Genomic DNA, 25,602 nt, shown 5'->3' on the forward strand with positions numbered 1-25,602 from the left:
ACGCACGCCCAAACGCAAACAAACACAGCTTAAAAACACGGATACGCAGACACACTCCAAAAGACAAGAGATCGGGCCGCTCTTTCATTCTTCCTCTGCCAAGCAGAGGCATGGGACGAGTAAAGACGAGTAAAGAACCCATAGGGTTTCGGCTGCGTTACGCAGACAGAAGTTTTTTTTTTTTTGCGGCTCCGTTGGGTTGAGCCGACAGTCATTGTCGATGCTGTAAAGCGAGCATCTCTGGACCGCTGGAAACTAGTGTTCTGCTTCCTTTACAAATGTGTCAGGAGTTCAATTCCAGTGTCTTCCATTTCATCTGTCAATGGAACATAAATGGAGGTGTGTGTGTGTGTGTGTGTGTGTGTGTGTGTGTGTGTGTGTGTGTGTGTGTGTGTGTGTGTGTGTGTGTTTGGTGGGCGAGTTAGTGTGTGTGAGTGTAAATGTATGTATGTGTAGTAGTACGTTTACATGGTTGTGTATGAATGTAGGATGTTAGGCGTGCGTGCTTGTATGTACACGTGTGCATAATGTATTAGTGTTTGGGTGTGTTCATTTACTTGCACGGTTGAAACCCAAAAAAATCTCACGTTGCACACTCGAGAAAGTGCACTGTGTTAACACACACACACACACACTCACACACACACTAGCCAGCTCTGCCTCAGGCGTTGAGCAGTTCGTCCTCAGAGCGGCCGATGGCGTCGGGGTTGGACAGGGGGTCCAGATCAGCGAACAGGTTGAACCAGGCTGACATGTCCCTGGACACACCTTTAGGAGCTGCACAAACACACACACACACACACACACACACACACACACACACACACAAGACATGACGACCAATAGATCAATCTTATCTACCATGATAATTAAATGAACACGTTTCCCCTCCGAGAGTTTCAAGTTTTATCTTCTCTTATTAGATACTTAACAAACTTACTGGAGTAATATGGCCTGTAAATTATATTTAAACATTTGTTTTGTTTATTGTGAAACAAAAAAAAGAGTTTTTGTTTACAATAGTTTGACCAGGTACTGATAACAAACATAAACATGCCCAGTAATCACGAAGCATCCGTCTTACCATTGGCTGTTGAACTGGGAGCAGCCTGTGCTGATTGGGTCTGGCCGGTGGGGGGAGGGGGTTGTAGAGGCGGGGCTTGGAACATGGGTGGCGTGGCCCAACCTGGGATTTGGACCACCAACATTAAACCATTAACACACACACACTCCCTTGATACAAGCTGACATCATCGCCACACAGGGTTGAAGGTAGTGTAAGTGATATTTTTGGGTAAAATAAAACAATTAAATAAAAAGTGAAAAGGTTAAATCTCCCCGGAACCGGAAATGGGTCGAAAAAAATTCCGGAAAGTGCACTTTTTCGATTTAACATGGGAAATGCGAGTCGCGTAGGTCTACGCGACTGGCACACTGCGGCTTTAAATCGGTTCGCGTAGATCTACGCGTCTGGCGTTCAATGTGTTAAGATAGTGATCATTGCTATAATGTTTTTTACAATAACAGGGGTCTCCCCACCTCCCCACACAATTGTATAGAGTTCCATTTCCAAATTTGTTCATCCTGTATGTCTGTGTATCCTGTAATCTCCTGATTGGATAAAATTGGTAACCTGACCTGAAAATGTATTTTCTGTGGAGAGACAGGGAGACCCCTGTTACTTCTACAGCAATGATTACTATCAGAATATATTGCTATTTAACAGCAAAAACATTACTTTTCAGGATTCAAAAGCAGCAAAAGTAGCAGATCTACAAGCTCAAAACGCATCTCTTCGCTCCGAGTTTCGAGCGTGTGGATCTGATGCTTTTGTGTGACGCTGTAGTGTGATCAAGTAGGGCGTTAATTGACGAAAACACACAAAAGTTAGAAAATGGACATAAGAGGTCCAGCAACGATATACTCTTTACAATATGACATGGCTGCAGCCTGTGTTGCAGTAAATAAAAGGGGGAGGGAGGAGGTTCATTTCGCACTGACCTGTGGAGCTGAGGCTGTGGTCTAGGAGCTGGGAGGGCAGGAAGCCCGTGGGACTCGGGGGCTGGGACGGCCGCTGGGCCCCGGGTCCGGATAGAGCGGTGGTGGCGGCCGGCCCTGCAGCCGGCGGAGGAGCGGGGCTGGGGGAGCTGGGCTGGTCGAAGAGCCCGAAGGCGTCCTGCCACTCCCTGCTGAACTCGTCGGCTCCCCCGCCCGCTCCGGGGCTGAGGAGGTCTTTGAGGAAGTTCAAGTCTCCCCTCTCACCCTCCCCGTACACGCCTCCCGACGACTGAGGGCAGGACGGAGCGCTGGAGAGGAGGTCTCCGCCTGAAGGAGTGGAGGGGGTGGGGGGGAGAGAGAGAGAGGGAGTGGTTTGTAAACAAGCAAGAGGCAAACTTGTAAGAAACACAGCTGGTAAAATAGACACAGAAAAAGGTCGAAGTCTGAACCGAGGAAAGGCAGATTCTCTGGAAGAGAGAGGAAACTCAGAAAATAGTTAGTTATTCTTCATGCCAGGAGGAGAGCAGTGCAGCACTGGAGGGAATTACAGATCTGAGAAAAGGGTAGATTCTCTGAACAAGAGAGGAGACTTAAGAAAAGAGTTTGTTATTCTCCTTCATGCCAGGAGAAGAGAACTGCAGCACTGGAGGGAATTAACAGATCTGAGGAAAGGTAGATTCTCTCGGAGAGAGAGAGAGCAGACTCAGAAAAGAGTTAGCTATTCTCCATGCCAAGAGAAGAGAAGTTCAGCTCTGGAGGGAATTAAAAGATCTGAGATTTGTCCCACGAGACTGCAGCTTCCTGGGCTGAAGCATGGATCTACGGTATATAGCTGTAGGTCAGCTGAAGGAGAGAAGCCTTTTCATTATGTCTAAGACAGAAAGAGATCAACAAGCTCAGAGAACCCAGTGTGCCAGTTTTAAAGGGAGAAAGGAAAGAAGCCTGCTAGAGGAGAGAATTAAGGGCACTGAATCGAGTGCTTGTGACCATACAGCCAGCCTCGTTACCGGTGACAGCGGGCAGCTGCGAAGGAGGAGGAGCGGACTGGAACTCTCCAAAGCCCCACGACAGTGTGTCCGGATCCTCGGCCTGGGGAGGAGACCGGGGCTGGAGCTGGAGAGAGAGACTTGGCTGGGGCAGGTCACAGGCCATGAGCATAAAGTCATCGTTGCTGCCCTCCGGGTTGAACGGTCCACTTAGGTCGTACAGGGCTGGGGTACAGAGATGGAGTTAGCCCAGGAGTGTGCTAGATTAGCGTTCAATCCGTTTATAGTAACAGCCAAGCTACACCGTCTCCGTGGTGGGAGTGTAATCAAATTAATATGCATCACACAAGCTAATAAATCTTCCTCATAAAACAGATAAACCACTGTATGTTTTGTTTGGGCTGAATTGTGGCTTGATTAAACACTTTTCTTTTGGACCAGAGCTTTCATCTTTCTGCTGTCCAGTGTCACAGTCAGCTGGATTCAGTCCAGAGTCGCTTAGTCGTTAGCCAGGCTATCTGTGAAGCATGTATATGCACTAATGTCCTTTAATGACACTAATAATGGCAAATTAATATGACCGGAATCCTTGAAAATGGGGGAACAAAACACTAACCCTGGCCAATAGGAACAGGAGGGTGAAAAGCTACAACAAAGACGGCTGTGACATCTGCCAGTAAATGCACCTGTTCACATTATATATAGAAATTAGAATATATAGAATTGTTAATCAAAGTCTGATTTCACAAATATTGGGGCTGGGGAGAGAAACTTGGTTGAGGTAATGGTCCAAAATTATGTGAAAATTGAGTTTATTGTTAAATAACCCCCTCTTGAATAGTGAAACTGTGACGGAGTGAAGACTCTCTGGTTCCATTACCTTGCCAGTGGAGTTTCAGGGTTACTTTTGACACACATGAACTGTTTGGACAAGTACTGGCTTTCGAAGACTTCAAACACAAATAGATAAACTCGTATCTGAAGGGCCTCACACTTCCGCCACCTAGCAGAACAAACATGCATGCTTACCGCTATCCAGACTGCCTTGGCTCTGTAAATCAGCACTGTGGGCTGGGCCTGTGTAGAGGAAACAACCATACAGTACATGGGCATGGCACAAGCAACAGGGTAAATGAGTCGCAGCTCTGGTAATATAAAACACAACACACCCAGGACTTTTCATTCCATATTTCAACCTGCAGTGGGCAGTACATACCAGTTTCTGATAGCTTGTCCTCATCCAGGGACACCAGACTAAGGGGTGGAGGACGTACAGAGAGAGTGAGTGAGAGAGGGAGAGAGAGATAGAGAGATCATACCGTATGTCATGAATGCTTTGGCAATATGAGAATGCTTGTCATGCCAATAAAGTAAATTTGAATAGAAAGAAAGAAAGAAAGAAAGAAAGAGAGAGAGGGAGGAGAGTTCAAAAAGAAAAACTATAAACCTTTTTCACGTATGACAATGCATTTACATGAAACTACCATGCTTTGGAATGATGTTTTGAGTCTCTCACTGGCCCAGGCAGATGACTTTCCTTTCTATCTTATCTCCCTTTATCTGTTCTAAAGTAAACAATGGCCTCTTATTGTTGGGGCTTATTGTTTTAGTATAACACTTCCGTCTCATAGACTATATAGATCGAGCTAGGCATGTTGCCTTACTTGTAATCCCAGTTCTTTGTACTCGTATTCATTTACCATTTAGTGCTTCCTCCAACGTTGCACTCTGTAAGTCGCTCTGGGTAAGAGTGCACGAACAAAGCCTGACATACACAAGCGTATAACTGATAATGGGACACGTGTGTGTGTGTGTGTGTGTGTGTGTGTGTGTGTGTGTGTGTGTGTGTGTGTGTGTGTGTGTGTGTGTGTGTGTGTGTGTGCTCGCTCACTTGTCTGTGGGGCTCTGTGTGGACTTCTCCTTCTCATCACGTTTTTTTGTCTGCATCTCTGTTAATTCTTCCAGAGGGTCCCTCAGCTCCTGACAGACAGACAGACAGACAGACAGACAGAGAGAGAGAGAGAGAGAGACAGACAGAGAGACGTATTAGCCATTGCAATACATCTTCCTTTACCTCTTACTTCCTAACCAGCTATTCTTACTTTAGTTCATTTCCTTCAAAACACCTATCCTCCCTGATCGCCTTTCCTCCCAAACAACCTCTTTCCTTATCTCCTTTCCTAACTTCCCTCCTACCCTTCCCACCTATCTTTCTTCCTTTCCTTTGTGGCTTCACTCAGCCCATCCCTCCTCTCTTCCACCCCCCCCCCCCCTACACACACACACACACACACACACACACACACACACACACACACACACACACACACACACACACACACACACACACACACACACACACACACACACACACACACACACACACACACACACACACAGGGTTGTACCTTCAGTGTGGTGAACTGGTAGGAGATGTGTCCCTGGAAGGCCAGATGGATTCCTGACATGGCGTGGGCCGTCTTCTCCCAGAACGTCAGCAGAGTGGTCTGAACAGTGAACACACACATAATCATACACAACACCGTGTGAACAAACTCTTTTTGATTGATAACGTTTATATTGATTGTTCACTGTATAATGTTACCCAAAATACGCCTTTGACATATTATATTTCCATAAGCAAATGTCACTTGAAACCCAACTCTGGGGGGGAACATTTGTCAGAAACAGCTGATCTAACAAGCTCAAAATGTGTTGCAGCACCACGCATTGTGAGCGTGTAGATCTGCCATTTCTGGCGAAGAGATTCGGTGTAGAAGGAGATAAGAGCAGACCAAGCACAGTTGTAACTCAGGTCCGTTTCACTAAGAATAGAGGGTTAAGTGGTTAAAACACCATACCGGTGGTCTGGCTTGTTTTGGTCCATTGACTATGACTGACAGTATACTTGATATTACTGCCAAGCATTTTCCAAAGCATACCATGGTTTGTTTGATTTTCAAGTAAGCTGTAGGATTGCATTAATTTCAGTACATTATGAAAATCAAACTAGCTCAATGGCCTTGTGGTCAGAGTGTCCGCCTGAGACTGGGAGGTCGGGTTCAATCCCCGGCAGAGTCATTCCGAAGACTATAAAAATGGAACCCAATGTCTCCCTGCTTGGCACTTAGCATCAAGGGTTGGATTAGGGGCAAGCTCCTGCGACATACTGGCATCATGTCCAGGGACTGTACATCAAGCATGTTATGGAAACAGGAGATGGGCACCTGACCTAATGGACCACATGGCTCTGGAACCGTTTGTTCCCACGGTTACTCACTTATGAAAGTCTAATTGCAGAGACATGGAACTTGCTTGAGATAGGTCAGCCAAAACCCTGAATATCATTTGGTAGCTATTTTAGTTATTTTAACCCATTAAGACTGGGAACGCATCTGTGTCATTTTAGATAACCATTATTTTACACTTTGGCTATTCAAGCTCATAGCGCGAGTGCCGTGCTATGAGCTTGTAGATCTGCAATTTTTTTAAACTCTTGAACATTAGTGCAAATCTTTTAATATATATTTTCTAAAGCAAACATTTGTAACTCAAATCTTTGCTTCTGGAGGTCCCTGGAATAAAATATTTGACAAATGTTCGCTTTAAAAATATATATATTCCAAGATTTGCACAAAATAATTTTCAAGATTTTTCCAAAAATAGCAGATCTATGCTATTTTTGAATAGTCAAAGAAATCTAAAATGACACAGACAGATGCGTTCCTGGATTTAATGGGTTAATTAGTCACACAAACACATGAACCAGCAGCACAAAAAAAGGATGGATATTTCAAGTATCATCAATGAAGCCTCACACAGACCTGGTAGGTGCAGAGGGAGTGGGACAGCATGTTGCACCGGCTCGCTCCAAGCATGTCCACCTTCTGACACACGTCGTTCTTCAGCTTCTCAAACTGCCCCTTCGTTCCCCTCACCTGGGCTTGGACCTTAAGCACACGCACATCAACACACGCACATTCAAATATATACCCATGACATTTTAGGTTTCATGTTGAGGAAGAATTATACTATACTGTTATTATGGTTGTTTATATGTAACCTTTAAATTTAACCCATCTAGACTGAGGCCGATTCTAAAAACGCCTTCTAAATACAAAAACTTTTTTTTTTTGTGAAAACATATTATGTTGCTATACACTGTACGGTACATAGCAACAAGAACCCCAAAAGAGGTTCCCGGATCGAAAGGTATAGTTACATGTAGGGGTTCCCGGTCTAAATCACTTTTAGTACTTAGAATACATTATAATATGACATGATTCAGCTTGTCCTGGTAGCAGCAGAACTACCATACCATAGAGTCATGCTTTCAGGTATTTTTACACACCAAATCCACAAAAGATTTGTTGCATACACCCTTTATTGTGCGCGTAGGTTTGAGTGCGACTGTTCTCGCCACACCCGGCCACAGTGGGACATCTGGTCATCCTATATACAGTGCATTTCAAGGAGGATGCACACGGACAGACCTTTTTTCCCACACAGAGCGGGGGGGGGAAAACAGCCAGTGAGAACGGCTACATGGAGCTGAAGAAAAGCAGGGTCCGTGCACGTAAGGTTGTGCGCTAAGTGGGTTTCATGCGTAATAAATCAAAATCTGCAACGGTAGGCACTTATGAAACGAAACACACACACACAGTATTCTTTTCAGAGGACATTTTTCAGAGGTACTTTAATAAGTCCACAACTGCATGAACACACATGCACCCAAGCCACTCATCCATCCACACACACACACACACACACACACACACACACACACACACACACACACACACACACACACACACACACACACACACACACACACACACACACACACACACACACACACACACACACACACACACACACACACACACACACACAAACAATATGCGCCCCTCTCTCTCTCTGACCTTGCGGAACTTCTCCAGCTGTTTGTATGTGTCTGGGTCCAGCTCCTGGGAGGCGTCCTTCATCCAGAGCAGGGCCCCTCGGTACTCGGTGCGAGACTTCTCCATGCGTTCCACGGTCAGCAGGGTGTCGGCGATGGCCCGCCGCCTGAACGTCTCCACCTCCTGGTACATGCGCTGCAGTGGAGGACACAGGGCCAGCCTGCAACGTGGACACAGTACCAATTCCCAGTCCTATAACTCTGAGAGTGAACCAATGGAACCAAGGACCCTTACATCTAAAAATGACAGCAAAAACAGAACAGCTGGAGCAAAAATAATAACAATGAGTTCCCCTTCCGTTCTGACCTCTGCTTAGCCGAGGAACACAGGGCCCTGCTGGTGGCGTCCATCATATTGCCTGCCTTGGTGCGGTCGTGTTCAGCCTGGAAGCGCAGGAACAGACCCAGCTCATTCTCCTCCTGGGACAGATCTGAGGACAGAGACACAGGCTTACTGGATGATTAGATCAGTGGTTCCTCAAACCTTTTTAATTTCAAGGACCCCCAATTTGATATACCATATATGGCCGTAGTCGTGACCCCCATAACTCTGACAGTGTACAAATGGAACAAAATGGACCCGCATTTGTACACAAGAGTTCACAGAGTTACAACCCTAAGGGTCCATTTGGTTAACTATCAATAATTTTGCTGGGGACCGCCTGGAACCCCCTCAAGGACCCCTGGGGGTCCCCGGACCCCACTTCTCCAGCTGTTTGTATGTGTCTGGGTCCAACTCCTGGGAGCTGGACCCTGTGTGTGGCATTTCTGCTTTATTTCTGATAGAGACAGTGAGAGAGACAGGAAGGGAGGGGATACAGGAGGGGGGATGACATGGCAGCAAAGAGCCTCGTGTTTTCAAACCCGGGCCTATAGCCTTGCTGCAGAGAAATGCTGCGCCTAATAATGGAGTTATTTAGTATGTTTTGTATTCAAACAGGTGGATATGAATATCGATGGGAGTATGAATAGCAACCTGACCAGCTGATGGTTTTCCTAAACTATGAGCTGCGTGTCATCGTGTGTGTCACTCACGTGTGATTCTCTGTTGGTACTTCTCAATCACCTTCAGCAGCTCCGTGCACGTGCACTGGACCGAGCGGAAGAACTGATGACACACACACACACACACACACACACACACACACACACACACACACACACAGAGTTGGATAGCGTACTGTACAGCGTACATTAGCGTAGAGGGCAGAGTTCTGGTACAGACCGTGCCTCGCATTATTATTTATAATTATCTCTCTTCATCTGTCTGTCTGTCTGTCTGTCTGTCTGTCGTGCACTGGATGGGATGAGGCTGAGTGCAACAGATGAGACATCAGCCTGTCTAACCCCCCCCTCCCATACGGTGGTCATGGCAACACAGAATCTGAGACCCGGTCTCTCCTGTGCTGCTGTCGTCTGATTGGAAGAGGGGAAAAAGCTGATGTACATGCAAAGGGTCGGTTAAGACTTTTAGAGCCGACCGCTTGCTTAGTGAGGGACAGATTTGAGCTTTAACGCACCACTGCTCACTGTATGTGTGAAGTGTGCACGGTTATACAACAGGGTACACTGACATTCCACATACTGTCCTCTTTATGCAAACCTTCATTTACACCCCAAACCTGATTTTCAAAACGCCATTTTAGAACAATTACAGTCCATTTCTGATTCAGAGCATGGGCCTCTTGTCTGCTCTATTTTTGCCTCTGCTGATGAGAACACGCAGAGAGGGGCCTACTGTGAGGTGAGGTGAAGCCATTATCTCTACTGCTGCAATTACAATGACCACTTAACGTCTCACTCACTATTTGTTTTGCCTCCATAACCTTATCTGCTGTGCTGCTGATTGCAATTTAGTCCTAGACCTGGCATGGACTATAAAGTGAGACACTCAGCACACGGTTTTCACAACCTATATAAACTCTTTGCTGCTCAAGTGTTTTTACAGACCTTAGGAAAAGTCTGGACCATATAGTTTTGCTCTTGCATCTTGTCCATGTGTCTTATGAATTGTGAGTTTTAACAGTGTAAAACAGTGCCTACATAAATGATTAGTCCATGTCAGAATAGCATTGCTCAACTCAAAAAGAAAAGAGATTGTCTATTTTACAGTACAGGTGTTCAGAAATCTAATTCAAGCTCATTTGACACACAAGTGTGCCATAATCACTTTGTCTAGCTCCTCACAGTTTCCACGCTATGTTTGGCAAGACCACCGCACGTCACGGTGAGCTCCTTGATCTATTTTTGCCGCGGGACACCATCGTACAATGGAGCAGAAATTGGGCATTAGAGCTGAGGAGAGAAGCAGTGGTTCAGGGACACATTTACAGTAGGTAGTTACTGATTAACTTAAAGGGTAACTGGTGGCCTCTTTAGCCCAGACTTCCAGGATACAGGAGCCTAACATCTGTGACCAGCAAAGCTGCAACAGACCTCTGATTTGACATGGCTCACTGGCTACAGACCCTGTTATTTCACACTGGACACATATTATAAATGGACACTTCTCACAGTTGTTGCCAAGTTTCCGAGTTCCCCTTCCTCGTGTTTTCAGAGGGGAAATTCCACCCAAATTTGGCAAACAAGCCAAGAATTGGCTAGCTGCCAAATGCTCGTCAATTTGAGCTGTGGTTCGTCAACTCTACCTGCTGCTTCTATTGCACCCATTCTTGGGCTACCATTCTCTTCTGAAGATAAAGCTGGTGAAATAGTGAAAATGACGAATGAATTTTGGGGCCGCAATAACGATGGTGGCCATTGGGTGATTGGGTGAATTTACTTCATTGCACCCTGATGAAGGTGCACTGTGATGTTTTTTTTTTATCATCATCATTTCTCTGTTCCCTGTGAATGAAAGCATTTCATAAAGAACATACACAGAACTCACATACATACAGTATATGCCTGGATTGTATTTGCTGTCCTGTCATAAACTGTAGTAGCAGAGAAAAGTTAGTTTTGTGCCTCAGTGCATTACCATCAGGGTACTCAAGCGGTTAGCCTAAATCCAACACACTGCGGCGGTTTTATTGCGTCGCTGTTCCGGAGAGGGCTGATTCACAATAACGTCAATAACAGACACAGGAGAAGGTGACAAATGGACACAGCAGTAGCTGCTGCAGCAGCCATTTCCCTGACCTGGTGCAAAAAAATATAAAATACATCAAGAGGACGTTGTTTTCTTTCATTCATTTTTAAATGTCTAGATGTGTGACACCTCTGCGACCGCTCTCTCTATTCTGTGACTCTTTTCTCACGCTCACTTGGAGCCTCCATTTCCCCTCTCCTTCTACTTCTCCTCTCTGGCTCTCTGCCTCATGGGAGGGGGGCGAGAGGGGGGGGGGGGGGGGGTTATGTGTGAGGGACAATGAAAGTAGGCTGACAGAATAAGGTCTTTGGTCCTCAGTGAACAAGGCTCTCTCAGTCCATCTCCAGCAGCTGTGTGTAACAGTAACCGGGCCCTCCGTCTCACAGGACCGGCCCGCCTCGCCGCCAGCGACAATGAAACACTAACAAGGTTCTGCCACTACAGAAAAAAAAATGTTGATGATTCTCTCGTTTTACTGACTCTGAGACACAAGAGCCGTGACTGGGAAAGAGAGAGAGGGGGCATATATATTTCTTTTTTGTTTTTACTTGTACAAAACACCAGCTTTATTAACCACTTATGGCCTATTTCATACTTTGTCATAAGATGGTGTTGCATAAAAAGCTCACAACGTGTCGCGATGCGACTCAGGTCAACAATACTGTGTTCATTTTATGTACCTAAAAATTAATCTCAAGTAAGTCAACATCAACTGGCTACCATCAGACTGTTGAACAAGGCATGAACACCACCTGCCTGAGGTGGTTTTTAACCATGTGAAATGTGCGGGTTTTATTTTACCTTGCTGCACAAACTGGTCTTTGAAACAGCACCTTAAAGGACGACTTCACCGCTTTTCAACCTATCTTCTTATAATTGGTCCTCACTAATACTCATGATAAAATGGTACAATTTTTTCTACTTGGTCTGTGTCTCAGAGGAGGGCTGTGGACAGTTCAGAGTCCCGTCTACCAGTGACATCATCAATGGGGAATCCAAGCTAATAGAAACTGCAGGCTTTCTATTCCTGGAAAGTTGCAATGCAATAAAAGAAGCCATTGTTCTCGTGTTAATAAAAATCTAAATAAAAAATGTGAAATCTTGTTGGAAAAAATAATCATGCCTAACGATGATGTCACTGGTAGACGGTTTCTGAACTGTCCACAGTCCTCCTATGAGACACAGGCCGAGTAGAAAGAAATGGTACCATTTTCATCATGAGTATTAGTGAGGACCAATTATATGAAGATAGGTTGAAAAGCGGTGAAGTCGTCCTTTAAGGAACATTGTACCTGCTGCTACTTTTTTTCTCCACCTGGGTATGATGCTAATGTTTCAAAATAACATGTACACACCAGCATATGCTGCTAACATTCTAAAATATAATGTACAGTATATATCTACCTTAACATACGCTATCCGTACATATACATCTTTATTGTACAGTATATATCTACCTTTACATACGCTATCCGTACGTACACATCTTTATTTTTCTACTTTAACCAGTTTTCTATCTCTTTCTCTCTGCTCTCACTCTACCTCTATCCTGTCTCTTGTCAATCAATACAATAACACCTGTTCAACTGTGGTGTGACAAATCAAACTGAATCTGATTCTTCACCTAACATCATTCTTTCTCACTAAGCCCAAGCAGTGAAAGCCGTCAAAAGAAAGGACTGACTACGTTACTTCCTGGAGCAAAACTTGCCCCAGATTACCTGAATTCTGCGGTGGTTGGTTGGCAAGTGTTTTTTTAATCTCTACGCCACTCAGACACCCCTTGGATACGAGTATTCCAACCCCAACTCATATGCCATGTTTTACAGCTGGTTATCATAGGGTATGTTAAGACCTATTTAACCTCTTAAGCCCTACATACTTTGTCGTATGATGATTAGCAGAAATAGCTGATCTACAGTACAAGCTCACAATGCGTCGCATGCATCACAACACGTTGTGAGCTTATACAGGTAATATTTTCGCATTTTTTTTTACATTTTCAACATTTTTACCTATGACATGCCCGAAAACAGGGATGCTAGGGATGCAGGTTGAAAGTGGTTGATGCAAAAATATCACCCTCTTAGCGTTTACCTCCAGCTTGGCGTCCAGATCAGCATCTGAAGCGACAACGTACTCGTCCTCCTTCTTGCCCGTGGCTTTGATCAGCACCTGCTTGGTTTTCCAGAACTTCTTCTGCATGCGGGCCATCACCGAGCTGTCCTCGCCCAGCAAGGCCCGGCCGCCGCTCAGCATGTCCCCCGCGAACCTGTTGTCAGAGCGGACACGGCTTAGTCAGTGACACAGCACTGAGTTGTCAGGGCAGGGGGCCCTCCAAAAGAGGGTGACTTTCTGAACTTCTAATGGGATGGGGGGGATTAGAAACACTGACTTAACAGTCCTGACAGGTCTGTCTACACTACAGGCTTTATAATATGCAGAATGTTTCATAATATATAGTGGCTTTATACAACTGTACATACCCGTCCATCTTCTAATATTCCTGTCCGCTCTGCAACAGACACACACAAAAAAAATTAAATAATTAAAAGACCAGTGCATGCAAGACGTGAAGAATACAGTAGAATGAAGGCATTACATGGCCCTCAACACTACACCCCTGACTATTCAAAGTGCATTGTTAACTTGATAGATAGATTCTTTATTAGACCTTGCGGGAATTTATTTTGCCCCAAACAGCCATAAGGACACAGAAATCACACAATACATTAACAAACAACAACACAATACATAAACAAATCACACAATAAATTGACAATATGTGATTGATTTCTCATCAATAATAAGAAGCAAGAGCAAGTCAAATGTATGTGATAAAGGTTTTGGTAAAAGTTATTTAATTATACAGGTATTTGTCTCTGGAATGGTTTTAAACAAACTCAATTTAAACAGGTTTTCAAAAGTTTTTTAAATCATCATGTAAATTGTGTAAACATTTATGGAAAAAAAAACGTTTTAATGCAATTAAAAAGGGACTTTTTTTGTTGTTGTATACTATAACAGGAGCTGATTATTTATTTCAGTGTTAATTTATTCCATTTCTTTCCCCTGTTGCCTTGCCAATTAGACTTGTTTAGTATTATAAGAGTGCCACATTGGAAATAGGTGTTTTATGATACCGTGTTATCCTAGGTGTTGATTTATAGCCTATATTGTATGCAACTTAAATGTACAAATCAATCAATCAATGAACACTACATGACAAAGTGAAGCATCAAGCTAGACAGGGGCCAGCTCAGACATGACACCTATTTTATATTACATTTAGCCTGCATAATAATTAATTAACTTGACTTAGCCCTGGTTCTCAAAGTGGGGTCCAGGGATGGGTCCTTGAGGGGGTCGCAGGGCAGGGGGTCCCCAGCTAAAGGATTGATATTGAGGAACCAAATGGCCCATTACGGGTCTGTAACTCAGAAAGTGTGCAAATGGAACCCTTACTGGTCCATTTACACACTCTCTGAGTGGTAACAGGATAGGTGGGCACCAGGGACATCTGGGCACCTCAATGTAAAATTGTCTATTTTGTTGTTAAAAAGTACAATATTTGAAAGATTGTCTTAAGTAAAGTAAAGTATACATGATTAGAACATGCTTACAATTAAGGTCTAATATTTCTACAATTGCTACAAAACCTGTATATCCAGTAAGGATAAAATTAAGTCTGATAATGATGTACCGTGCATGTTCACATAATGTATACTTTACATTAAATATTATATATATCATTTTTACATTTTGGACAAAATAGCCAATTTTACATTGAGGTGCCCAGATGTCCCTAGTAGTGCCCAAATATCCTGTATCCCTCTGAGTTATGGGGTCCATGGCCGTGGGGGGGGTCGTTGACATTAAAAAGCCTGAGAACCACTGATTTCTAGCATGTTACAGGCAGTGACCTGACCACAGTTGCAGGGAGCTCCATGGGCAGCAGCAGCAGGACAGATGCAACACAAAGGGCCAAAACGCGACAGCTGTTTCCAGTTAGCTAAAAGGCATGTCATGACTCATGATGACACAGAGGGACAGAAGCAGGGTACATCAAGTCATGGTGGTACCAGATGGATCTCAAGATAAGGTTATGCTGAAGGTGCCTACAACCAGTACTAAGCTGGGAGATAGAGCCTTCAGTGTATATGCTCCATATATACAGTATATGGAATGAATGTCAAGAAACGTTGATTATGTCCTTGTTTCTTTTGCTATTTTAAACGATTTTAGCTGACCTTATATTGGAAGAAGGCATAGGCCTATGCACCTGCTTGGTGTAATATTTGGTTATTATATTTGTACCTTGTCTATTAAATGTCTGTAAAATCCTTGTTGTAAATGTTCCTTTTGTAGACAGGGCGCCATTGTAAAAAGAGACCCTGGTCTCAATGGATTTCCCTGAAATAAAGGTTTCAATCAAAAGCTCCAAAGCAGAGCTTTAATGTTGTTAGAGAATCAGACACCTGAGGGACATTTTAATGTCTGTGTGTGAGACACACACAAGCAGCTGGCTGCCTAGCAGGTGTTCAGTTACACATCAAACCCTTGTTAAAGGGCTTATCATTCATGTCTGACACTTGTATCGAACACAGGGTCTGTTTGATCGTAAAAAACGTACCGACATCAGCCGAGATCAACCCACAAAACACAAACATAACTAAAAGAAATCCACCTTGAGGGCAGGTTTTCTCAGATGCTACGTGGTGCTAGCAGCAGGTTAGCTGCCCCCACAGAGCTAACGTTAAAGGAAAAACAATGACTTCAACCCCACACATTCCTCTCAGTTAATGTCTTTTAGCTGGATTTTTAAAAGTAGATTTTTGGACTCTACCTTGGTTAGGTCAGTCCTCTTGTGTCGGGAGCATCTACATCCAGCAGGTGAAGAAGCTGCTAGCCTCCTCTACAGAACCATCATCATCATCATCTGATCTGACTGACTCAGAGCAGAAACAGGATATGCAAAGCAGCTGTTACCTTCCTCTGCCACGTGGTGGTGCTGTTCTTACACGATGACGCCAGAATGCATTATTTAGAGTCAGTCAGTGGTGTAAACTTAAGTAACTAAGTACAATTTTGAGGTACTTTTACTTAACTGGAGTATTTCCAATTGTCAATATTTTTACTTCTACTCCACTACATATCAGAGGCAAATATTGTACTTTTTACTCCACTACAATTATTTGAAAACTTTAGTTACTAGTTACTTTGTAGTTTTTGATTATTATTACAAAACATACAGTACATTTGCCACTTCAGACCTAAATACACTTCGGATATTTGAAAATAGCAGATCTACAAGCTCACAACGCGTTGCGATGTGAGCTCTGCTATTTTCAAAAGATTTGTATGCGTTTTGAAAACTTGTGAAAATGCATAATGAATAATTAATACTTTTAACTTTGGGTCTTTATTATATTTTGATGCCAAAACTTTGGTACTTTTACTCAAGCGAATTTTGAATAACAGACTTTTACTTGTAACTAAAAGTATTTTTACAATGTTGTAAAGATACTTTTACTTATAGTAAAACATTTGAGTAGTTTTTTCCACCACTGCTGTTGTTACACAATGACACCACAATGCATTACTACGGTCTTTGGTCCAACTAGGTTTTTGAGGAGGAAACAAATCAGATGTAGGCTACTTGTTTTTTCTTCCTGGGGAACAAGTTTAGCTTAACAAGTTTCAGAAATTCCAGGGAGTACCTATAATATGCATTACTTTTAATATCGATCATTTATGGTCCACGTGTAAGAATCAACTATCAGGATAGCAACTACAAGATATTTTTTTTAAGATCGTCTATCTTTAGACAGTTATTAAAAGCTAACATTTAATATTGAAGATCCTAGTTACACGCACATGGACGGACGCACACACACACACAGAGACACACAGAGACAGACAGACAGACAGACAGACACTGAACTTAATTTGTTTGTTTTCTTGAATTTAAGCAACTTTTTTGCAGTCATTAAGTACTACTTTTTCTTTTTCAGTTTCTTCTAATTGTATCAACTTTTGATGAAAGCATTTTACCCCACCATAACATAATGACATTTACTACTAGGCTACTGCAACACAAAGCTGAAGGAACAGCCCCAGTCAACTTTCGTTCATGGGTTTATCTCAGGCAAGCAATTTCACAGGAATACAAAGAGAGACACAGTATAAGAAAACAATTACCAGAACCCATGAGGGGGGGGGGGAACAGTTCAGAACAGTGGAAAAACAAACAAAAAAGTAAAATTAGACTATATAAAACAAAACATAAAAATAAATTGTTGCTGCTTTATTCTGTATGTCAATCACTGCATGGTTTCAGAATCCTCAATGTCCATATCTCTGTGGTTCTGTGGGGGTCCAGGGACCCTCAGGTTCCTTGAGGGGGTTCCAAATGGACGCTTACAGGTCTGTAACTCTGCAAGTGTACAAATGGAACCAAATGGACCCGTAAGGGTCCATTTGGTTCCATTTGTACACTCTCAGAGTTATGGGTGTTGTTGAAAATAAAAAGTTCTGAGAAACACTGTTAAATCCGTTGTGCCGGTTTGGTGACGTGTGTGGTGTGTTGGTTCTGTTCAGTCGTCGTCCGCTATGCTCCGGCGTCGGTCACACACGCCGAGTATTTGTAGGTGTACAGTTTGTTATCCGCCCCTCCACTCAGCATCATCTGAAAACACAAACAAGTAATAAGATGAGGAATTGGGGGGCGGCAGTGGCCCAGGAGGTAGCTCCCGGTTCGATCCCTGCGGCTCCCCTCCCCCTTGTGTTACTGTCGAAGTGCCCTTGAGCAAGACAATGACTGCTCCTGATGAGCAGGTTGGTGCCTTGCATGGTTTCCTTCGCTGTCGGCATGTGAATGTGTGTGTTGAATGGGTGAATGTAAAGTGCTTTGGCTAAAGGCACCATTTACCAATTGTGACATGTATATTGAAAGGTACTGGCTCAGGCTATACCTGAAATCATTATTATTATTAAAACTGTGACTTACCCCGCTCTCCGTCCAGTCCACACAGAACACTTTGTCTTCATGTGCAGCCAGGTCGTACAGAGGAGCTTTGCAGCTGGAACACAAAGCAGCTCGGTTAGCGTCTCTGTCTGCGATACAACTCACGTTTCCATGAGCAATGACTGCATGTTTTATAATCCAATCCATTTTAGTTATAATAATCTCACTTTAGTCGCTTACTGTGCGTTCATAGTACTACAAGCTACAATTATTCTTATTACTATTATTATTATTAAAAGACGGTCAGTAACTTTGTCGGCCAAGTCGCCCTTCAAGTGGCGCCCTCAGGCGCTTGCTGATGTCGTCGCGGTAATTGAAAAGTCAGGGATTATACAGCACAGGGAAGTGGCTAACGCAGAGAATAAAAAAATCCTCCGTTAAAGGAGGAACCGGGACCTTTTGGGGGAAATGGTCAACCATGTCCTCTAAAATGTGTAATTGGTTTGACACTTCACCGTGTCTTTGGAGTGCTCAAACAAGTTGAGCTACATGTCACCAACTGCCATTGAACATTACATGATCTGAACGCACAAGCTCATTCTACAAGAGGGTTTTCTCAAATCTCAGAAAGATGTATGCTGTACTCGATTATTGTAAACTATCTACTTGCTTTGCTTACTTAGTATTTGGTGGATACACTTATCCAAAAACCTTTACAAGTGCAACCATAGAAGAAGCTTCAATAAACTGATCACTGTTATTAATAAGTAGCACTCATGCAGAATGAGTTAAAAGCCACACAGTGTATTACGACAGACCTTCTGGTGTCCCACAGTTTGACTATGTTGTCAAGGGAACCAGAGACCAGCTGGTGTTCATGGGACGGCGCCCACTTCACGGCCGTGACCCAGCCCGTGTGCGAGGTCAGGTTCACCAGAACCAGCGAACCGTCTGGAAGGGAGAGAGGACAGAAGGGAGAGGACAGAGCAAAGACAACACACGGTGAGTTGTTGTTCGTCACGGCTCATCTACCGGCACAACCTAAGAAAAGCACTTCTGAAGGAGACGGATGTGGTGATGGAGATGGTGAGAGATTGCACCCGAACCTTTGCTCCGCGGGTCCCACAGTCTGATGTGTCTGTCGGTGCTGCCCGAGGCCAGGCGTCGACTGATGGGGGAATAGGAGATGCAGTTGAATGCCTTACTGCCCGTCTGTGGAGGAGGAGAATGGTAAATCCCTTCATTATGAGGAACTTTGAAGATGATGTTTGGCACGTGGTTCGATGCCATTTGTTTTGTCTGATGTTATGTTAAGCATTGCCTGTTCTAGGTCTATCTATCTGTCTGTCTGTCTGTCTGTCTGTCTCACCAGTGTGCTCTTCACCACTCCGGACTCGGCGTCCCACACACGGATGGTGTGGTCCCAGGACGCACTGCACACCTCGTCACTGTCACACCACAGGAGAGAGGACACCGCCTCGTTGTGTCCAGACAAGGTCATCAGGGGTGTCTGAAGGGGACAAAAGAGAGGAACACATTATGTTCAGTGCTTACCTGATCAGAATCACAGTCATCTTTATTGTTACCTCACAGGTTTACATGTGTAAAAGAGGTTGAAATTATTATTATTTTTACCCAAGTGATGGGCATTTGTAATGGCCAAGATAAATGATCATCTTTGCTTATGAAGCAAATTTAACGAATTGGTCGATCAAATAGTCAATTCACCTATCTGTCTTGAAGCTGAAGGATTATGGTGTACTTCAATATAAGATTTGATTTACCATTTGTCTCAATGATTTAAAATATTATCTATCTATCTATCTTCTGTAGCCCTACTGTCATCTGTCTTAGCCAAGAAAAAGAAAAAAAACATGCCAATTTTGTTTCAGACATGAAAGATCAAATGATGGGCCTAAATTAACCACTCACCCTGGTGAGGCCAAGTTGCTCAGTCTTCTGTTTCTTCCTGGGTCTGTTGGCGGGCTCCTCAATTTCGTCCTCCTCCTCTGTGGGGACTGGCAGAAGAGGACGGGATGGGTTAGTTGAGAGATTATCATTCATTAGGTATTGCCAAAGCATGTCCACTACATACCTGCAGACCAGAGCTTCACCATCTTGTCCCACGAGCCACTGCAGAACTAAAGGGAAGCACCACAAACGTTAGATGGATGGACAGATGTTTGAGGAGAACAAATTAAGTGGGTGAAATGGCCCAGCAGTTCCCAACTCCGGTCAACGGAACACCTGGCACTGCTGGTTTTCCATCCTACCAGGTAAATACAATTAACGTCTTGGTTGGATGGAAAACCATCAGTACCGGTGATCCGGAGTTGGGGATTTCTGCGTTGTCCGTTAATCTACCACCCTCTCCCTTCCCTGCACTGTGCTTTCCGACTCATTTCCACACATACCTTTGTCCCGGTGGGGTCTGCGGCGATGGTGTCCACGCTGGCCGCGTGTCCCCGACAGCAGTGCCTGGCCTTCACCTTGTTCCTCTCCGAGTTCCACTCCCACAGAATGACAGTCTGGTCCAGAGAGGCTGTCAGCAGCACTGAGGTCAGACCATCTGCACGGCAAAGACAAACAAAACAGAAAAATGTCTCTCAGAATGCACAATCAAGGTCCATTTCAGCTCACACAGTTGAAACAGACATAAGCATTATGTAGAAGTATTTGCCCAAGGCTGAAGTCAGATGGGTATTTGATATGGGTATGGGTATAGTTCAAATCTCAGAGTGGCTGATAAAATCTCCTCCGCCAAAGAGCGGTGTGCCTTGAGCAAGGCACTTTACCGGAGCTGTTCAGCAGCCAGAACTGGACAGCTCCCAGGTACAGAATGTGTGGAACTGTGCCAGTGTAACAAAGGACTTTGTTGTGGCTGCACTTTTACATGAACTAAGCCGATGTCCATTGGGAATGATGTGGAACTATTTAGACAGGAGCTCGTATGGGGCAAGTGTGTTGTAAAATGTTCCTAGTCTTGCTTTTTTGTTTAATTTCTACACCATAAAACACCCCACACTACAACACATCCATACATTGCTGACACCACTGATCCTACTGATTAACGAGCCCCATACCACTCTTTTTAGTGTTCCAGTTTGTCTTTTTTTGCTAATACATTTATTATTACTTTTGCACCTCAAACCATGTCTTCCTCCCGTTTGTCTTTGCCTCACAGGCCAGGATATTACAGAGATTTGTGATTTTCAATTCTGGACAACCGCCGGTAAAAAACAAACAAACAAACATATTCCCTTGCAGTGCTTCCCTCACCTCTCTTGACCCAGGCTACATCTTTGACCACATCTGTGTGTCCAGCCACTGTCATCACAGCCTTGCCTTCCAGGGACCAGATCCTAGCGGTCTTGTCATAGGAGCCCGTCAGGATCCTGCAGAATACAGACACGCGTTGACAATACATATTTAACCATATGAACCCTAGCATCCCTGCTTGTAGATCGACTATTTTCGGCAAAGAGATTTTGTGAATAGGGAAAAATGGAGGGGGCCAAGTACAGACCCCGGTCAACAAAGTATGTAGGGTTGAAGTATTTTCACACACGTTTATGTTATGGACAGCAACAAAGTATGTAGGGTTGAAGTATTTTCACACACACACACACACACACACACACACACACACACATTTATGTTATGGACAGCAACAAAGTATGTAGGGTTGAGGTATTTTCTCACACACACACACACACACACACACACACACACACACACACACACACACACACACACACACACACACACACACACACACACACACACACACACACACACACACACACACACACACACACACACACACACACACACACACTTATGTTATGGACAGCATATTGTCACAGGACAGAGAAATGGGGTTGTTATTAATAATGACCAGCTACTTTATTTCTTGGCTACGGTGAAGTAAATACAGTAAAGTAAGGGAGGATAGTTGGCAAAAAAGAAACAAAACACAGTAATGTCTTTACCAGACAGACACTCAGTGGCCATAGCCTTGTTTTTGTGTTGTACCCAGAATCGTCTTACCATTCAGAGTCTGCTTGTACTGAGCTGATCCAGTCATCGTGCATCATGCACTCCTCTGGCTCTGGGGCTGTCACTCGTTCCACATACTCTATCTCCACCACGTCTTCCTGGAACACACACACACACACAGGATGAGAAATCTAAAGGTGTAACATATTCATTCCTTCCTGAACGTTTGATTTGATTTTGTTTTGTGTAAATCAATGGGATGAGCACTCGCAAGGAGCATGTGGTCTGCGATCTAACTGGCTGAGCCACAAGGCTGTAAACTCTATCTTAGTATTCACTGCTGGTGCTTTATTCACATATGAAACCGTAGATCTATGTTGAACCACTGAATATACAACCCTATCCTACCACACTGCAGGACTATGCTCGGTCTGTCACTAACACACTGAACGCCATACCATCACTTACAAGCCTGTAAGAGCAGCCATTCATGGAAAGGTATTGGTATGGTTTCATACCGTTGATATGCCTTCTGTGTCCATGTGAATGGCCAGCGATGTTCGAAGGAATTGCCCCCTGACCAGGAAGTCAAACTCCACCTGGCTGTGAGAGGCTGTGGAAACCACAAAAACACACACACACACACATGCTGAGCATACCAAGTTTTATGTGAAATTAAAAAATCATACGTTGGCCTGGGCCGTAGCGTGACGGTCCAGGCACCCTAGGCTGCAATGCCAGCCTGACAGCGTGTCGCGGGTTCGACTCCCGTTCCCGACGACCTTTGCTGCATGTCACCCCCCATCTCTATCCCCATTTCCTGTCAGCCTACTTTCCCTGTCCCTCTCTAAATAAAGGTATAAAAAGCCAAAAAAAAAAAAAAAAAAAAAATCTAAAAAAAAAAAAAAAAAAAAATCATACGTTATAACTGAGGTAGCCTTGGATCAAGACCATCATAGCTGCATTTTATCGATTTTTACATTTGCATACAGGCCTGTCACAATTATTACATAATCGTCTAATCGGAATTATTTCAGATAATTGCAATTATTTTTGCATAATCGTCTCCATGTCGAAGAATGTTCACACATTTTCAAATAAGAACAAAGCAGAAATAGCAGATCTACAAGCTTTTTTTTTCTTTTTCTGATAGCTATTTCTGCTATTTGTACATGTATAAAACTATTAAATGTCACTACTTTCTTTGTATATTTAAGTTGTCATATCTGCCCTGTGCAATTTTTGATTACAAAGCCTAAAAGGCAAACAGAAATTATTTTTGTATTCATTATGTTCCAATGTTCAATGCCAAACACACAATTAAATCGTTAATCGCAATTATTTGAGTGACAATTAATCGTCCAATTAAAATGTTTAATGGTGACAGCCCTATTTGCATATCTATGATACGAAAGTAAAAGTCAGACTCTATGATAGATCAAACACATCTAAGATAGCTTGATCCAAGGCTATCACTGAGGCAATGCTGCATGGGTTATATCTAGATGAATTGACATGGTTACAAGGGAAATGGATGCTAACATAACATCAGATTCCTAAGGAATCCTTTCTGAAGTGAAACTCCCAAGTGTTTCCTCATAATTTAGCTCATTTAGCTGTAACCTTGTTTACCATTCTTTGCTTCCAGCAGCTTGTTGATGACATTGCTGAGATCCAGGACCTCAGAGGCAGCTGGGATGGAGAATGGGACGTCATCAACAGCAAACCTGGAGGGTGGTGGGTTGTTGTTATGGTTAGTAAACTTCTTGCATTAAATAAGTAGATCTGTCTGCTGAGCACATTCAGTGGTGGAAAAAGTACAACTTTTTTTTACTTAAGTAAAAGTATCAATACTGCAATGTAGAAATACTCTGTTACAAGTAAAAGTCCGGACTTCAAAATGTACTTAAGTAAAAATACAAAAGTATTGGTATCAAAATGTACTTAAAGTACCATTTGTGTCCCAGTGTATAAAATGTACAAAAATCCTTTGAAAACAGCAGATCTACAAGCTCACATGTGAGCTTATAGATCTGCTATTTTCAAACAGCCAAAGTTTAAGGGCTGAAGTTGTGTGTATGTTTTGTAAGCTAAATCTACAAGGTAAATAGTAACTAAAGTGGTCAAATAATAGTAATGGAGTAAAGTACAATATTTGCCTCTGAGATGTAATGAAGTAGAAGTACTGGAAATTGGAAACACCCAAGTAAAGTACAAATACCTCAGAATTGTACTAAAGTACAGTACTTGAGTACATGTACTTAGTTACTTTCCAACACTGGGGGGGGTCACAAGGTAACAGTATAATAAACGTGTTACTAACCTCTCTGATTTTGAAAAAAAGCATTGAAACCATCATCTGAACTAGACAGTCATACATTGAGCTGATACAGGTTCTACTGCTATTAGCACTGACTGGGGCTAGCAACAATATATATGTACATTTAGGAGTCGATCATTACCTTTTGTCCTCCGTAAAGAACCTCGCTTGTAATTGAGACATCTTGATCCGTTTTACGTTTTTTTTCCACTACCTAAACAGATAAAGTTAAACCAGTTATTGTCTTACACACACTATTCAATCATAACACATCTGAATCCTCCATGCAGCCACAGCGCATGCCATGTGGTACCAAGTCCAGACACTACAGTAGAGCATAGAGAAGTCGATCCATGGCCACATAGATCACGGATCGACTCTCCTCTAGTGATGTCTGAGTGCCTATGGTTGCAAAATGTAATCAGTGGTTTAATGTAAGTTAACCATGTACATTTACTCAAAAGTACTGTACTAGAGCAGTTTTGAGGTATTTTTTACTTTACTGGAGGATTTCCAATGTTCAGTACTTGTTACTTCTACTCCACTACATCTCAGAGGAAAATATTGTAATGTTACTCCACTATAATTATTTGAAAATGTTAGTTTCTAGTTAGTCCAGGGGCCAAGACATCTTTTGGTACCACCTAAGGTGACCGTAAAGTTTTTGTATTTTTGTCTTCCTACATGTCTCTAGTTTATATTTTGGTATGATAACCCTTCCAATCTTGTAGCTTAATGGCAGTTATCGCTACCTACCGGCTAATGTATCCGGTAGGAGACACAAAGTAGAATCTTTGTGTCTCCTACCCCCGGCATCAAATTATTGCGACAAAAAACAAAATATATCCATGTATTCAAGGCTTCATGGGGTGTGCAATTGATAACTTCTCAGATTTTTGGTGTTTGCAAAAAGACTGCTTTCCATAAGCTTGTAAAAGTTGACCCTCCTTCGGTCTGGGGTGGTCATAGCTGAATGGGTAGAGAGTCCCCCTGAAAAACTTAAAGGAGGAGTTCACCCAAAAAAATATTTATTTTCTATCAATTGCACACCCCATGAAGCCTTGAATACATGGATATATTTGTTTTTTGTCGCAATAATTTGATGCCCGGGGTAGGAGACACAAAGATTCTACTTTGTGTCTCCTACCGGATACATTAGCCGGTAGGTAGTGATAACTGCCATTAAGCTACAAGATTGGAAGGGTTATCATACCAAAATATAAACTAGAGACATGTAGGAAGACAAAAATACAAAAACTTTACGGTCACCTTAGATGGTAC

General features: G+C 43.2%; 2 protein-coding genes across 4 annotated transcripts; both read right to left on the reverse strand.

Annotated features, from left to right (window-relative positions):
* Positions 1-344: 344 nt before the first annotated feature.
* ical1 (islet cell autoantigen 1-like) lies at positions 345-15,994 on the reverse strand. Of its 3 annotated transcripts, none has more exons than XM_084051636.1 (15): positions 15,882-15,994; positions 13,522-13,550; positions 13,133-13,307; positions 8,980-9,052; positions 8,252-8,375; positions 7,907-8,105; positions 6,809-6,934; positions 5,393-5,491; positions 4,876-4,964; positions 4,201-4,238; positions 4,014-4,061; positions 3,006-3,209; positions 2,002-2,325; positions 1,085-1,186; positions 345-777 (listed from the first exon to the last, which is right to left on the reverse strand). In XM_084051636.1, the coding sequence occupies exons 2-15, from the start codon at positions 13,527-13,529 to the stop codon at positions 662-664; spliced, it is 1,725 nt and encodes a 574-aa protein (XP_083907762.1). In that variant the 5' UTR covers positions 13,530-13,550; positions 15,882-15,994; the 3' UTR covers positions 345-661. The 3 variants fall into 3 exon arrangements, with proteins under 3 accessions (XP_083907762.1, XP_083907761.1, XP_083907763.1); XM_084051635.1 differs by having other exon boundaries at positions 2,991-3,209; XM_084051637.1 differs by lacking the exon at positions 3,006-3,209.
* A 1,521-nt stretch (positions 15,995-17,515) lies between these two features.
* On the reverse strand, positions 17,516-24,632 carry wdr12 (WD repeat domain 12). The gene is made up of 13 exons (XM_084050775.1): positions 24,464-24,632; positions 23,634-23,728; positions 22,520-22,614; positions 22,053-22,159; positions 21,282-21,397; positions 20,417-20,571; positions 20,098-20,143; positions 19,935-20,020; positions 19,372-19,512; positions 19,109-19,214; positions 18,821-18,953; positions 18,045-18,117; positions 17,516-17,723 (listed from the first exon to the last, which is right to left on the reverse strand). The coding sequence occupies exons 1-13, from the start codon at positions 24,502-24,504 to the stop codon at positions 17,646-17,648; spliced, it is 1,272 nt and encodes a 423-aa protein (XP_083906901.1). The 5' UTR covers positions 24,505-24,632; the 3' UTR covers positions 17,516-17,645.
* Between the last annotated feature and the right edge of the window lie 970 nt (positions 24,633-25,602).

This window comes from Gymnoscopelus microlampas (assembly GCF_963454915.1).
Source record: "Gymnoscopelus microlampas genome assembly, chromosome: 24".
NCBI lineage: Eukaryota > Metazoa > Chordata > Actinopteri > Myctophiformes > Myctophidae > Gymnoscopelus > Gymnoscopelus microlampas.

Coding starts and splice junctions, on each gene's coding strand:
- ical1 (XM_084051635.1), bottom strand. Junction 4,965..5,392: donor ACCAGTTCACCACACTGAAG/GTACAACCCTGT, acceptor TCTGTCTGTCAG/GAGCTGAGGGACCCTCTGGA. Junction 2,326..2,990: donor CACCGGTAACGAGGCTGGCT/GTATGGTCACAA, acceptor CCACTCCTTCAG/GCGGAGACCTCCTCTCCAGC.
- wdr12 (XM_084050775.1), bottom strand. CDS start 24,504: ATGTCTCAATTACAAGCGAGGTTCTTTACGGAGGACAAAAG. Junction 19,513..19,934: donor AGCAACTTGGCCTCACCAGG/GTGAGTGGTTAA, acceptor TGTCCCCTTCAG/ACACCCCTGATGACCTTGTC. Junction 18,954..19,108: donor GTGGGACCCGCGGAGCAAAG/GTTCGGGTGCAA, acceptor TCTCCCTTCCAG/ACGGTTCGCTGGTTCTGGTG.